The sequence below is a fragment of the Ambystoma mexicanum genome, chromosome 4p (assembly GCF_040938575.1).
Source record: "Ambystoma mexicanum isolate Mex_15411 chromosome 4p, UKY_AmexF1_1, whole genome shotgun sequence".
In the NCBI taxonomy this organism is placed as follows: domain Eukaryota; kingdom Metazoa; phylum Chordata; class Amphibia; order Caudata; family Ambystomatidae; genus Ambystoma; species Ambystoma mexicanum.
Genome location: NC_090927.1, coordinates 863237804 through 863253000, shown reverse-complemented (window position 1 = coordinate 863253000; position 15197 = coordinate 863237804). Strand labels below are relative to the sequence as shown.

The window sequence follows — 15197 nt, the reverse complement described above, 5'->3', positions numbered from 1 at the left end:
GCATCTTGCAAAAACAATCAATAAAAAATTGTCGGCTGCAGGAAAAAAAAAAGATATGCAAGGTATTTCACAGTGGTCCAAGTCAATCAGCAACCATCTTTGGTGGAGCTCAAAAACATGTGAAGGGTCGTTGGAAATTCTACTGGAAAAATGGCGGTCAGTAATGTTGCACTGTAGCAACGTACATCGATGGTCGACAAATGAGCATTTCCACAAATGTGAACATGGCCATTTGTCCACAGAGGAGGCACGGAAGAAGAAGTGGTTGATTCCTTCATCACCCACTCACAAGGCCATTGAAAAGATTGTATTTGATAAAACTATAACAAGAGATTTGAGGGGACTCACGGAATTCTGCCACACAGGAGATTTGGAGGTGTTCCACAATATGTGCCTAAAGTACAGGCCCAAAAGATTGCATTTTGGCATGGAAGGCATGATAAATCGGACTCTTCTAGCGGTCTTGGCACATAACCATAATGTTGGCCGTCAACAAAGTAGGACGACCGGAACTTTAGGGACGCTTCGCTACAATAAGGCCTTCACTAAAAGAAGTAAACAATGGGTGATCAAACCAGTGTTTGAGGATATGCAATATGAGTTTATTGAGAGACTTATCGTAGATGTCCTCGATAGGCACATACATGGAGTGGTGAACGAACCTATGCAGGGGACAACTGCATTGCCACCCAACATTGCCTCTGTTCCATGTCCACCTAAAGCAGAGCTCATTGAGAAATACACATCACGGTTTAAATGATTGTAATTTGATTGTCTGTTCTCTCGAGTCTCCTCATGTTTCAGGCCCATTGCAATTAAACCAAACAGTAATATAAATCATTTTTACAAAAATTATAGAATGTTTCCGTATTACAAACACATGGCCGACCCATAGGGACAATAAAAAAAAAGGCACGCAGACAAGATGCCCTTACACTAACTGGAGCTAACTAGAAATGTGTGCTCGCTCAAAGTGAAGGTCAGCTGCTTTGATGTTTTGCTCGGGTGGCGGAACGGCCCACGACCCAGTATAAGGTTCTATTGTGATTTGACCTTGACAGGCCGGGACCATCCTGAAAGACTAAGAAAAGATAATGAATAAAATTTCAGAAACGAAACGATGAGCCACGTTCATTAGAAGAAGTAACGTCGGCAAAGAAGGAGTGGTGTTTCGGGTCTGCCCTACACAGAGACACAATGGAAAATGCAAATATAATGTAAGTAACTTTTGATGAGTTTATACCGCAATTTCATTACTATACAGTGGCTTTAAAGACGGGTTCAGTTGTACTTGTTCGTTCTATGTGGCATATTGTTTTCTACCGCGCACTATCTTGAGGAGAAACATCTGCTTTTACTGAAGCACCTCAAAACCTTCCTCTTTGCTTCTGCTTTCTCTCTCCCTCTCCCCTGCTACAACTGGTCCACTGTCTGCGACCTCGGTCCTGGGCCCTTCCACTCTCCACCTGCACTGCCTCCCTGTCAACCCCTGCACTGGGGGACTGTCTCAGTATCCTACAGCCCCCCCTTCCCAGCACTTGTTCTGCACTTACCTTGCACTTGCCACCAGCTGGCCCTATTTATTTATTATTTTATGCTACTTACCTTGTACTCCACTCCCCCCCCCTCCCTGCCTCGCCACGCCTTTAAACACTTGTGTACACCCAGTAGCGCTGTCCTCGCTATGATTTTAATAAGGATCTGATGGTGAGACTAATTTCATTTTTTATGTTTTTAGGTACATCATTCACTACTGTCTGTGTCACGAGTACCGGACACCGGCGGACGGCTTCTACAGCCGCCAGTTGCTTCTCCGCGTGAACAACGTTACCACCCTGACCATTTTATGGGACGATCGCCAAGTACAAGTATGCCCTTACGCGGTACTAACGGTTAGATGCAACATACCTACCGTTGTGGTGGCCTAGTGCCTCGTTGTTGGAACAGCCATGCGATTATCAGTGCGACCGAAGAGCTTATTTTTATCGTAAACCAACACCCTGTGTACTGCACACGAACATCGCTTCCCTCAAGACGAACTAATTTGGATCGAGAGCAAAGAAAAATGCAAATCGCTGAATATTCTCTAAACATTTGATGTCCAATAAACGTACTTTGCCAAATGTACAATCTTGCAGTTTGCTTTTAAACCACGGTTTCACATTCCGAATTGTGGCGCTGTATTGTGAGATGCTCTAAGACCCTGTGTACAGCAAAGGACCATCGCGTTCCTCAATACGAACTTTTTGGAACATGAGCAAATAAAAATGCAAATCGCTGAATATTCTCTAAACATTTGATGTCAAATAAATGTACTTTACCACATTTACAATCTTGCGGTTTGATTTCAAAGTACAGTTTCATATTCCGAATTGTGGTGCGCTGTATTGTGAGCTGATCTGTGTTGATTTCTGGGGTCTGTGTGGAGTCGCGTAGAAGACGCCTGGGCGCGTTTGCCTACGCAGCTCAGTCACGTCACGGATAGAGGCGGGGAATATGAATGTTTTGATAAAGTCTGTTTCAGGGGCGGGGGATTTGATTTAGTGCCGCAAAGGCAGGTGAGCCAGGTCGATGCGGCGGAATGATAGGATTATCACAAAATGGAGGCTGATTTCGAGTGCGATAATGGGCGAAAAGTCGGGTAAGGTCCATAGGAAAGTTTCCTACGATCTACCGATTTATGCTTACAAACACATGGCCGACCCGTAGGGACAATAAAAAAAAAGTCCCGGAACTATCCTTTAAGAGTCCCTTCCTTGGAAAGAAGCATTTTGAGGGCAGTTTTGAAGGTAAGGAGAGAGGATGTATTTCATTGTTATCGAAAAGAGGAAATTCCAGTAGTGGTGTGCAAATAAGGTCATGAGCAGAAGTGAGTGGTAGCCAAGGGGGTACAGAAGGTTAGATTAAGTTGCATTGGAAGTCGCAGGGTTCAGCACACCTCTAACGTTGATATAATACGGGCAAGCACACCTCTTACCTTTCTCTAGAAGCATGCATTCGACTGCATCCTATCCTCATGACATCATTTCCCCACACAAGCCATGGAAATAAGAAATGCTCACCTAAGAGCTCCTGGGTCCATTTTCATGGCAGTGATATTATTTTAAAAAACAAGAAATGTGAGGTACCTGGAGAATATGAGGCATTGGTGGTTGCGGCAAAGCAGATTTTGAAAGTTTTGAAGAATAGAAAGAAACCGCTTGTGGAGGATTGGTTGGTGGAAATGCAGGTCCCGTCCTGTTATGAGAAGGTGATGTTGTTGAATAGAGTCCAGCGGGATGTTTATTATGACTTGGGGACACAGTTTAATAGTTTTTATGGCTGATATAGGGAATTGGCTTGTGCTGTGTTGTGGAGGTGAGGAGTGGATGTGTGTGTGTGTGTGTTTTCTTTGGTTTGTTTGTCTTGTGTCTTGTTTTTATGGTTCTATGTTTGTTGATTGCATTGATATGGGATGTTAATCATTATTATTACTGGTTGTTTCATGTCTTTGGAACTATTTTGTATATGATCCAGACATGACATCATGTTGTGGTTGTTTTGACCCAATGTATTTCAAGTGTTTGTCTTTTTTTGTCTTTTTTTGTCTGTGATTGTTGGTTTTATGTGAAAACTGATAATGTTTGAAAACAAAGCAAAAAAAAACACTATATGAATGCAGAGGTCACACATTTGCCATGGTCGTTTATTCTCACTTTTACCATCTCCTTGACCCCCCCCCACCCCGGCATTTGGCCTTTGGTGTTAATGGCCGTAATGTCCACCATGAGGTCCCTACCACGTAGCAACGATCCACAGCCGATGTTGGAGGCACTTGCTTTGCATATTAACTTAAGCCGTCGGTCATTAGCAGCCTCAAAATACAGCATTATTGCTTCATTGATTGCTGGAAAAAACAATCTATAGGCTGAGCAACTGATCTAGTGCAGTGTGTTTGTGTGTTTTTTGGCAAGCCAGAAGAAGTATGTGGACACTTTGAAAACATTTCCAACAACAGTTTGTTAAATAATAAGACAGCCTATCTTTCTCTATAGCTGTGGGGTGTTCCCAACCTATATACTTAACTAAGATGCTTGTCAGTCGTCCAGAAATGCCAAAATCAAAAGAATGTCCACTGTCCAAAACTAACCCTAGCTAAACCTACCACCATACAAAAAACTAATGCCAGGAGAATGACTCCTTTCTCCTGGTGAAGCAGGGTTCTGTGCTGCTTTGGAGTTCTTTTAATATCTTATTTTCAAATAGTCTCTAGCCACCTTCTGTAATAGGGCTTGCAGTTCTTGAATAAGGCCATTGGCTCTTCGCATATCTTGTGGGATTATTTTCCCTGGGCTCCTTTGAATAGTTTGTTTGATGCTTACTTCCACATAGTTTGGCCTTGTGTGACCTTGAGTAATATATTCTCTTGGTTGGGTTATCCCTTCAGGAATGTTAAGTATGTCTCCTTCTTAGCTCACACTTATCTTGGTCATCTGTTTGTTTATCCACTTCTCTTGTTCGTATTTCAGATTTTCTTGTTTCAACTACTCTCCAATTAATCCTAATTAATATGGGTTGAGATCTTCTCCCCTCTTCCCAAGGTATTTTTATCCACTGATTAATATTCTCTTTCTCAGGTTAACATATGACATTCCCTCTTACTTTGTTACAGTTCAGATCTATCAATGTTGTAGTTTGTGTTTCAACAATTTCACTCGGATGAGTTGTTTCACTCGTATAACAATTCCCTTTTGGCTTCCTGGTCCTCCCATCCTCCCCGTTACCTCTCTCTTCATGGGGGATCTTCTTTCCTGCTTGGCATCTCTTTCTTGTTGTCTTCTCTGTTGGCGTCTCTTTGCCAGTTTCTCATTTCCCTTTCGTGCCACAGTTTGACTTCCCTCCTTGCAAATGGTGCCATTGCTAATACCTCTGTGGATTGGTGTTAGCATAGTTGGTTGGGCTGCCAGCACACCACAAACTACTCATAGTCACTCCACCAACTGGTTTTGGGTTCTCAGACCCTCAGTTTCTCACTGATTCGGTACAGTGTCTTCCCAGCGTCTGCTCCTCTAGTTCAGGGTCATTCAGAATTTTGCAGCCTCCACGGCTCTCGTTGACTCCACCTCTGGTTTGCTTTATGCTACCATCTCATCTCAGCGTGTGCTCCTCCTTAAACGTCCTCATCACTGTGAAGTCGATGTTTGTCCTTAAAGAGACAGCGTCTTTTCTCTGATACTAATGGTGCATGTTAATGATGTCTTCAGTTAGTCTTGGTTCTTATTGCTGTTAAGCATTTCAAGAAGTCCCATGTATACCATCATGAGAGAGTAGTTATGGAGTTCCTCAGAGCAACGGGAGTCTTTGTCCCTGAGGGGGAGTCTCTCAGAGTGAGGTTCTACTTGCCTAGACCCTTAGGGAGAGTCTTGCGAAGTGGACTCATCTCCTTAGCCTCAAAGGTGGAGGCTCCCCCTTGGGGAGGAGGGATGAATTCACACGATTTGTCACAGTTTGTGTGTTTGTGTGTGCATTTTCATATTCAGAGCAGCAAGGACGTAAACCTTCCTTGGTAGATGCAATAGTTTCTATTCCGTTGGGTGGATGGAACATAGGTGACAAAAGATATATTAGTTGTTTGCATTATATAAATTGTCTTGTTATTATGTTATTGATATCCAGGAGCAAATGTCATGCTATTTGTGAGCAAATTTAATGTTAATGCAGTTGGAACTTCTGAGCTATTTATGGCATTTCATGGCTGATATGAAAACAACAACCAACCTCAAGCTGATTATGAAAATTCTTATTTTTTATATGGTATTGGAAATATTCATGTGTCTTGACTGTTAAGTATTTGACAAATGAACACATGCAAACATATATAAAACTAGGCCCTTTTGTTAATTTCTAAAGGCAATAACTTCAAATTGTCCACACTTTTTTAAAATTAAATTTTAAGAATGTAACCACTGAATTAGTTTAGCCGTGATTAAAGGCTATGCTTCTCTCTTCTTTATGTTGCAAACATTGTTACCCAGCAAATTCAAAACTCACAAATGTAACGGTACATGTCATTCAAAATCAAATGTGTTTCAACCATGGTCCAATTGTGTTGAATTTGCATCTTTTATTGTAACCTATCTTTCTTAAAGCTTCTCTGAGGCAAAATGTCCAACATTATCTACCACTCATGTCGCAAAAAGCAGATGTATTTCATCAATAAGTGAGGCCAACTGTGCGCTAGCGTGTCATCGTTTTGTTTGCATTTTGTGAAATGTATATCGAAATCACCTTCATGTATGGGACATTTCAAATCTTAAATAGAGAAACACAATGCCATGGAAGGAAACTTGTTTAATTATGAGACACATAACTATTCTCCACAACATTACTTTCCGTTCCTATTTTGATATGAAAACTTTTTGGAAAGATACAAATGAGGAAAGAAAGAAAATGTATGTATATATATTTGTTATGGGCTGATTTGATCATGTTGTGTAAAAGCATGTCACACCTTTACATCTCCTGAGAAATTATGTGGGTGCATGCCCATCTCCCTCACTAGTCACCAAATGATAAACTATTTCAGCAGAAAAATGTGTGGTATTTATTACGATTTATTATGATGGATGGATGTAAAAAACATAGGGGTAGGACAGGGTGAACCATGTTTTGGTGATGAAGAGGGCATCAAGGTGTTTGTATGAGGTGAGGTTTGCAGTTTCTGCAGTGTGATCAACTGCTGAGTGAGGATTGACCAACATGATGGTGTTTGTGTGTGTGTGGTTCATGGGTTTGGGATGGGGCAAGGTGGATACTGATGAGGTTTGCTAGTGTAGTTTGCCAGAGCTTCCCACGGCCCTTGGCCATTCTAAACCTAGCAACGGTCGGGTTGGGCTGTGGAGGGAAAAGCCACATGATAATGTCTTTAGCAAGTAGCTGCCTACAGTCTACTTCGTAGGTGAAATGCTGTTATTAAGTCTGGCCCTTAGTCCTATCAGGCCCAAACTGGTACAAACAGGTAGTGTCCTTTCCTTGTAGATCCTTCAGTGAGAGGATCCCTGGCCTGGAAGGCACCAAGGAGTGGTCACAGAAATGGTTGTTTCCAAGGTTGGTGGAGTTTGGTGTCTGGCCACCGGAAGGTAGGATGGATCTTGAAAGGCAGGAATACCGAAAGAATCCTACAAGGTGGCTAGGTGGATAGAATGCTGAGAGTGAGCAGTGGAAAGACCAGGCAACCTGCTGGTTCGCTGTGCTGGAGAATTAAGGGAAGGGTGGGAACATGCATTGTCACTCTCTGTCAAAACTGACACCATTTGCAAATCAAATCTAGAGCGAGGTGAGCTGTCCAGTGCAAAAGTAACTTACCATCCAGAGTGAATTGTACACTTCACAGATTCCTTTGCCAATGATCTGCACGGAGAAAAGCCCCCCTATCCCTGCTTATTGTCAGCAGAATGGACCGTGCCAGGCCACACATTGCTAGTTGTCCATTCCGTGTGGTTTTCTGGAATACCACCAAGGGAGGGCCCAGGGAATCCATTTTACAGAAAGGCAAACTACTGAAAGAGGACTCACAACCTTTGCTGACATGTTTCTCATTTAAGAAGTCAACCAGACAAACTCCACTCAGAAAAGAACAAAAAAGAAGGAAACATCCAACAGCTTGTCTACAGCTGTATTTAATCACTGTCCTCTTGATACAACCCACTATGCATGTCTCCATGCCCATTATGAGCATTTACTGCTATGCTTATGACCCTTACAACACCAGCTTCCCTCATCACGTGACATTTACTGTAATTTTCCCACTTCTTCCTCAACCCTTGTCCTGCAACAATGAATGTCTTACAACCTTCGCTCATGGAAAGGCATGGATATTTTTAACTATCCTTCCTCTGCTAAGTCAACACTCTAGGTTTCATTCAGACCAATGCAGCGCTCTTTCACGGAAATGCTTCTTCCCCTTCAAAGTTCACACTCTGTTGTAGCAAGTTTAAAATGCCTGATTGATCCTGATTTTAAATATAGGGTCAACCCTCCTGTAGTTCTTTATATAGAATTCTCCAGTAGTCATCCTACACTTTAGCTGAAGTTACCTATACTGTGGGTAGATCGGATTAATTTCCAGTACATAATGCGCACATGTATGGGCGGTGGTGGTATTAGTCAAACAGTATTAAAATTAAAACTATTCGTTTAATTGTTCCATTATATTTTAAATTCACTAAACATGAATAAAAGCTAAAAAGACCCGGTGCACAAGATATAACTCACACGGTCCTGCCTTAAGGTATTGATTTTAGCGAAATGAAGGAGCAACAGTATTAAGACCTATTTATGTTAGTGAAAGCATGGTATCCCATGTCTACTTATAGCTGGGATATGAACACATGTCTTGGGTGGCATATTATATATCAATGGCAACAATGTACCACTATATAGCATATTTGTCCCTCCACAACTGAGCTCAGTCAAGGAAATCAAACCAAAATCAAAGATCTTCCATTCATCTTTTTTTTGTCTTCTCACTATTGTAATTGTAATTGGTTATTTATACACAGTGGTTTCTAAGCGCGGACCCGGGTATCAAAACTGTTTTTGCTCTGCAGTAATTTGTTTCCAAATCGAGCGCTTTGCCCTTGAACAATCCTCCCGAGACAGTGATCAATAGTGGTAAGGCAGACTAGAAAGCAAATATTTGTTTAGTATTATGTTAATGACCGGCTATTATTCTGCCCGCTGAATAGTCTTCACATAGCAATCTGCTTAAAAGGAATACTGCTGAATACTAAAAGAAGACTGGCTATAGTCCTTGAATACTATAAAAAGTAAATTAAATACTAAGGCCCTGATTCAGAGAGATTTTTTTGATGGAATTGTGCCATTATAAAAGGCGTCTGTGAAACAGGCCCTAAATGTAGTATTTTACTTTGGTAAGAGAGACCCTAAAACGCATTCAACAATCCATGTCATTCATCGCCTGATTTAAAATGAGCACTTAAGTGTGATATTGCTTGACTTTATGCAGGTTCATTTGATGAGCATTGATCCTATGCCCTAAATCATATATCTAAATATAATTAGTCAGATAATAAATCAATAGTTTAGAAATCCCAGCCGGTCTGACTCAGCCATTAATCATTCCAAAGTTAATGACTTACATTATTACAGCATACATTAAACTTTATTGTAACATTTTGCAGTGGGCAGAACCAGCTAAACATGTCTGTATAAATAGATGATCTCAAATGTATTGCTCACTTTTAATTCTTCTTTAACATAATGTCTTTTCCTTTTAATCATTACTTTTTGCTTCCGGGTATTTTATACCTGCTTAGCCTTTCAATCTTACTGCACTCTTTTTCTCTACAATGTTTTGTGGATTTCATGGTCATTTTGCATGGCCAAGGTGCCTCTTCTTTACAAGGGAGAGAAGTTAAAGATACATTGATGAGTGTTGATGTTTTCTTTTCTTTTTCTATGCATGAATGGGAGTCGGGGAATGGAGAGGTGCTGCACAGGTTACCTACACAGATCTGTATCACGCTGGACTCTTGTTCGTTTGAAAGAGGTGCCGTTTTCCAAAATTCACTCCCTTGGAAATAGCTGATTATTGTTAACGCAGTTTGGTCCTTACTTTTGCAGTAGACGCTACGGCCATTCACAAATGAGGTTTGTGTGTGTGCAGCACTTATCCATGGAAATTGTTTGTAGCATCACTGTGGTGTTCAGAGGAGTCTTTCTTTGAGAGATCCCTTGCCCAAGTGGCATGTGTACATCATGCTTTCCACAATATGCTCATAAAGGATGGAATGCCCAGTGTTCCGATTGAAGACTCTCTCCTATAATGTCCTTTCGTATAGTGGCTGGCTGTTTCAACTGCACTGTCCAAAATTATAGCTGCATACCTTCAAGCGCGTGGCTGCCTTTCTTCAACATTCGCCTTAGCCCCGACCATCTTAATCCCCATCTGGTCATGTGCCATGGAAAGGTTGTGTGTTTCCACTACACGTGCATGATGGGGAGGACTGTATGACATCAGACACGCTGCAAGGTTCACCCCCTACAGGAGTGTTGCTAGGTCTGGAAAAGATCTGGGGCTACGCTAATATCAGGACTCGGGGCTAGCTAGCATTTTGGTTGTAGCCCCTGAGATTCTATCCGGGGCTACAACCAAAAGACCCGGGGCTATAGCCCCCTTATCCTCCGCTTAGCGACGCTTCTGACCCCCTTTACAAATTAGACTGAGGCGATGGAGAGGACAGCAATGTTTCTGGCCTGGTGCTAGGACCGTCCGTCCCTTAACCCCTCCACCTCTTCAGTATACACCATGGTGGGCATCAAAACTCAGAAATGTGGTCATCTTGCAAGAGGCTGAAGCAGTTCATGCAAATGGCATTGGTGTGATGTACAAAACCCATAGAATACCACGCAACAAAAGCAGAATGTGTGAGAGGTAAGACACTAAACACCCATTATGCCGACTCTGAACATAGAGTACGATCTAAACCAGTCATCAGAAGGACATGCGCTGTCCATTGTTCAAGTCCCACCCTTAAGTATACACTGACATCATCAGGGCAGACTTTCTTTGAGCAGTTTCTACACTTAAGTGGCTTAGCATGTGGTTTGTGAGAAGGCCACATATAGAAATTGCAATGAGGGCAGAGTGAGCAACCCAACCACAACTTATCTCAAAATGTTTTAACAAGGTTCCCTTAACCAAATGTGAGCTTGGAGTATTTTAGCATAAGGCTTAAGTGGCCAATCAGTACCCTATGCCAATCTCAAAATTGGCCAGTATCTTATAAACAATATATATTTTAAAAGCGCATTGAATATTGTTTCTGAGGTGAACGGTAATTATGGATAACCGATATGTTGATCAACTGACAGATCATTTTTATTTGTATGTAGAAAGCTATATCACAGCCTGGCTGGATTCAATGCAAGACTATTCACAAAGTGACAATATAGAACCATTCCAAAAATGGCGTTATAAATAGACATAATCAAACATAAAGTGCTCTGCACAAGGTAAGGATGGCCAAGGTATGGCACCATAGCCTCGCGACATAAAGATCAGTTTTGGTCTGAAACAATCTGACCATTTTTAATGCAATGCAAATATAATTTAAAGTGGTCTTTGATAGCAACTTGCAGCCTTTCACCAGTAATCTGGCAGTAGTCTCAGATAGGGGGGGTTTAACATTTAACTCTAGGTTAAACACTTTGTGGAATAAGATGTGGTGGGAGCAAAGCAGAAAGTTGCGCCTTCTTCCCAGAACAGTTTGGTGCTACACGGAATACGCCACCAGGTTGTGTGGAGCATGTTTTGTAATTGTTTTATATGCAGGCACCACGTTAGCATGCATACATTCGTTTCTGGCCGTGCATGGAAGTGTTTCAAATGCAAATACGGCAGGTCACTTTGCACTGGCTCCCTCTCTTCGTATGAAAGCATGCACTTGAACACATGCCCCGCCCCTTCCTCTGGGAGAGTTGCTAAAGGCCCTCTACCCGGGGGATGGGACTGTGAGTGCGAACGAAGCTTCCTGAAAACACATTGCTTCTTTTGGGCTCTTTCAAATCAGGTAGTGGCTGGCGCCAGTGGATGTGCAAAGAAGGTATTGGTTCACGAGCAGACAGCACTGATCCTTTGAAGGCGTTATTTCAATGATGGTGTTTGTATGCTGTTCATTTTCTCTTTGCAATCCGTACTGGAAACTGATTTTTGTCGCCAGCTGACAGTGTAAAAGTACAAATAAAGGAAATGAAAGACATATTTGTAATACAATGTTTGAGTATGTATTGTCAATGTGTAAGAACATTGCTTTGTTTCTTCCTACAGTTAACATTTTGCTTTGTTTTTTGTTTTGTTATGCAGGGCAAATTATGACATCAACATCCAAAGGAATTTTCCGACCATTTTTAATCATTTGCATCGTGTTGAGCTGTTTCATGGTATGTCTGCTCATATACGTCAAGCCCACAAACAACTGGATCTCCAGCCCCGTTGACCCCGTCGGCTCAGCTCTTAAAATGAAGAATTTCTTTCCCACAAAACAGGATTATTTTAATGAAACTACTGTTCTGATCTGGGTCTGGCCGTTTGGGCAGACATTTGAGCTGAAATCTTGTGACTCCTTGTTCAATATCCAAGGGTGCCATTTAACAATAGACCGGTCCTTGTACAACAGATCCCATGCAGTACTGATTCATCACCGAGACATCAACTGGGACCTGACCAATTTACCACAGCAAGCTAGGCCACCCTTCCAAAAATGGATATGGATGAACCTGGAGTCCCCAACACACACACCACAAAAGAGTGGTATCGAACACCTGTTCAACCTGACCTTGACATACAGGCGGGACTCGGATATTCAAGTGCCTTACGGCTTCATGATCGTCAGTACTAATCCTTTGGAGTTCGACGTGCCAAGCAAAGACAAGCTTGTGTGTTGGGTTGTTAGTAACTGGAATCCAGATCATGCAAGAGTGAAGTATTATAACGAGTTGAGCAAGTACATTGCAATCCAAACCTACGGGCAAGCTTTTGGTGATTATCTAAATGATAAAAGCCTCATCCCGACCATCTCCACTTGTAAATTTTACCTTTCCTTCGAAAACTCAATCCACAAAGATTACATCACTGAAAAACTTTACAATGCTTTGTTGGCTGGATCTGTGCCAGTTGTTTTGGGGCCATCAAGAGAAAACTATGAGAATTACATTCCTGCAGACTCTTTCATACACGTGGACGATTTCCTCTCGCCCAGAGAACTTGCAGACTATCTTCTCATGCTAAACGAAGAGAATGAGATGTACATTAGCCTCTTCAACTGGAGAAAGTATTACACAGTGAATGTATCGCAGTTCTGGGAATCCCATGCGTGCCTTGCATGTGATCATGTGAGAAGACACCAGGAATACAAGTCCATAAGCAATCTAGAAAAATGGTTTTGGAACTGATTTAACTCGGTGAGCACCTTGCACAAACAAACTTGATCGCTGTTCATCCGCGGATGAGCACAGACAACTCCCTGTGTATTCTGTCATCATTTCCACTTTGTTGGGTATTGTCTCTGTACTTTGTCATATATTTTATAGAGCACCACCCAATATCAAAATGTTCAATTTTACATCAAAATGTAGATAGTCATTTGTGCGCACCAAGGATAAATGTGATGTTTGCTACAATTTTAACTTGTGCTTTTTTTAATATTTCCCTATATCTGTCCAGACGTAATGTGCAGTATTAATTTCAGAGGATCACTTTTTGTCTCATTTGTTTTTAATGTTATTTTATTTTGGATAAGCTCTTTCACTGAATTTAAATATGAGTCGTTATGTACAATGCCATGTTAAAAATGAAAATAAATCCCATTTTTGTCTTTGTTGAAAATTATGCATTTGTGTGATTCTGAATAAATGGCAAACTACTGAATTGCAACACTTTCTGGCAACGCGATGTGATGAGATGCAAGTCCTTTCAATGTTGAGCCTTTATAAATATACTTGAATAAGTATTGATCACACTATGAATACACTGTTATGTGCAGAGCACGAGGCCTTCTCTCCACTATTGTTTCTACATCTTTTAAATGAAAAGATCTCTTAAAATTACTTTGCATTTCTCATCTACTGTTGGACCGATAACTGAATGAGCTTTCTTCTCAAACAAGATTGCACCAGGAAACAATGATCTATTTTCTAACGGTCGCTGAGTAAATTTAGATATGTTTGCATTTTGTTTCAAGTTCCTCATGCTGCATCCCAGTGAGCTAATGGGAAGAAGACCTGGTCTGGAGAGCTCATTTTATAATATTTGAAGAATTTGACTTCTTGCACCAGCAGAAATTGGACGTGTGTTTTTGTTCTATTGTGCAGCACAAAAGAGGCGTAACATGGATAGGCATTCTCTGTAGCGTCCGAGTGATCCTGATTGCTCCAGTTATGCTTACTTACATTTCAAGCATAAGAGTAATTGTAGAGGTAAACCATGATGCTGCTGCAATGTTTCCAAATAAAGGTGACATCTTGAAGTTCATTGGCCCAACCAATGGCAAGCACTTTTGTCTCCCAACTTCTAGCTTCTTCCAGCTTCTAAGTATATGGACCAAGGAAAAGCTAAATCACCTGAAAGAATCCAGTAGCACCATTGTTTTTGATGATATTCAGTTGTTGTCAGTCAGGTTGACCTTTACTTTAACACAGCCTTTGACACACAAGGGAGACTGTCTGCACTGTTACTGATGTACACATACCTCGGTAGAGCAGACAACAGGGCATGATCACCTTTGTTACATGCACTCTAAGGAACCTGTAAACAATTAAAATTAAAACATATAGTCAAAGCACCAACTAATCAGTCCATTTGCTTTCAAGATCCAATGGTTCCATTTTACAGAGAAAACAATGCAATTAAATTAATAGTTCATGGTCCCATTTCTAAATCATCCATTTATTTCAAGTGGAGGAAAACGTTTGATGAAGTCTTCATATGTTTGGAATGCCAATGTTAATGTACACATACTCAGTCTACTGTGCTACATGTTCTAGTGCACTGCAAATTCAACCTTAACTTACAATACACCACTACTTCACAAGACTGTCATTAACTACAACATGGATATGAGTCACCTGATATGTAAAGCTAGCATTGCAAATTAATGGTAGCTCTCTGGGAGTCGGCAGACTAGGCTTCTTCTTTCAGTGTTTGGTGCAACTCAACTGGATTCTGGAAATAGACTCAGTGAGGAGGTAAGATTTTAAGTATATATTTTATAGATCTCCTACACTTCAGTTGGGGCTTGATATGTTCTTGACATTTCTTTCCAAAATGTCACTTTAATGATGCTGACCCTTTTTTCCATCTGTTCTGATTTTCTTGCGCCTGGAGCTGTTAAAAGGCTGTTTCATCAATACTCTTAGGTTCCATCAGTGAACATAAGGTCTAACTAAAATATTTATGGAATTATGGGCAAGGTCATATAATTTCCTGTGGATAAGGCAAAGGGCCTGAATAATCCTCGCTTTCAATGCGAGTAATTCCATGGCAGGTAAGAAAGGAGCCTTTTTACATCCAGCAAATAACTGAATATTCTATTCTGGATGGTTTTGACCTGCTTGATAGGCCCATTGGGGATGATTACCAGTAGTCTGTTGCAGTATTCTACAGGTGGAAATATCAGTGCATTTGCTAGCCGTCATCT

At 41.2% G+C, this 15197-nt stretch overlaps 1 protein-coding gene across 13 annotated transcripts in view; it reads left to right on the top strand.

Annotated features, from left to right (window-relative positions):
* The window catches only part of FUT9 (fucosyltransferase 9), a 1273880-nt gene extending 1260490 nt beyond the window's left edge, over positions 1 to 13390 (top strand). For all 13 annotated transcript variants that reach the window (XM_069606441.1, XM_069606433.1, XM_069606430.1 and 10 more), the window contains one exon: positions 11867 to 13390. In XM_069606441.1, coding sequence (XP_069462542.1) covers positions 11875 to 12954 — 1080 coding nt within the window. In that variant the 5' untranslated portion in view covers positions 11867 to 11874 and the 3' untranslated portion in view covers positions 12955 to 13390. The remainder of the gene's footprint in view (positions 1 to 11866) is intronic.
* The last annotated feature ends 1807 nt before the right edge of the window (positions 13391 to 15197 follow it).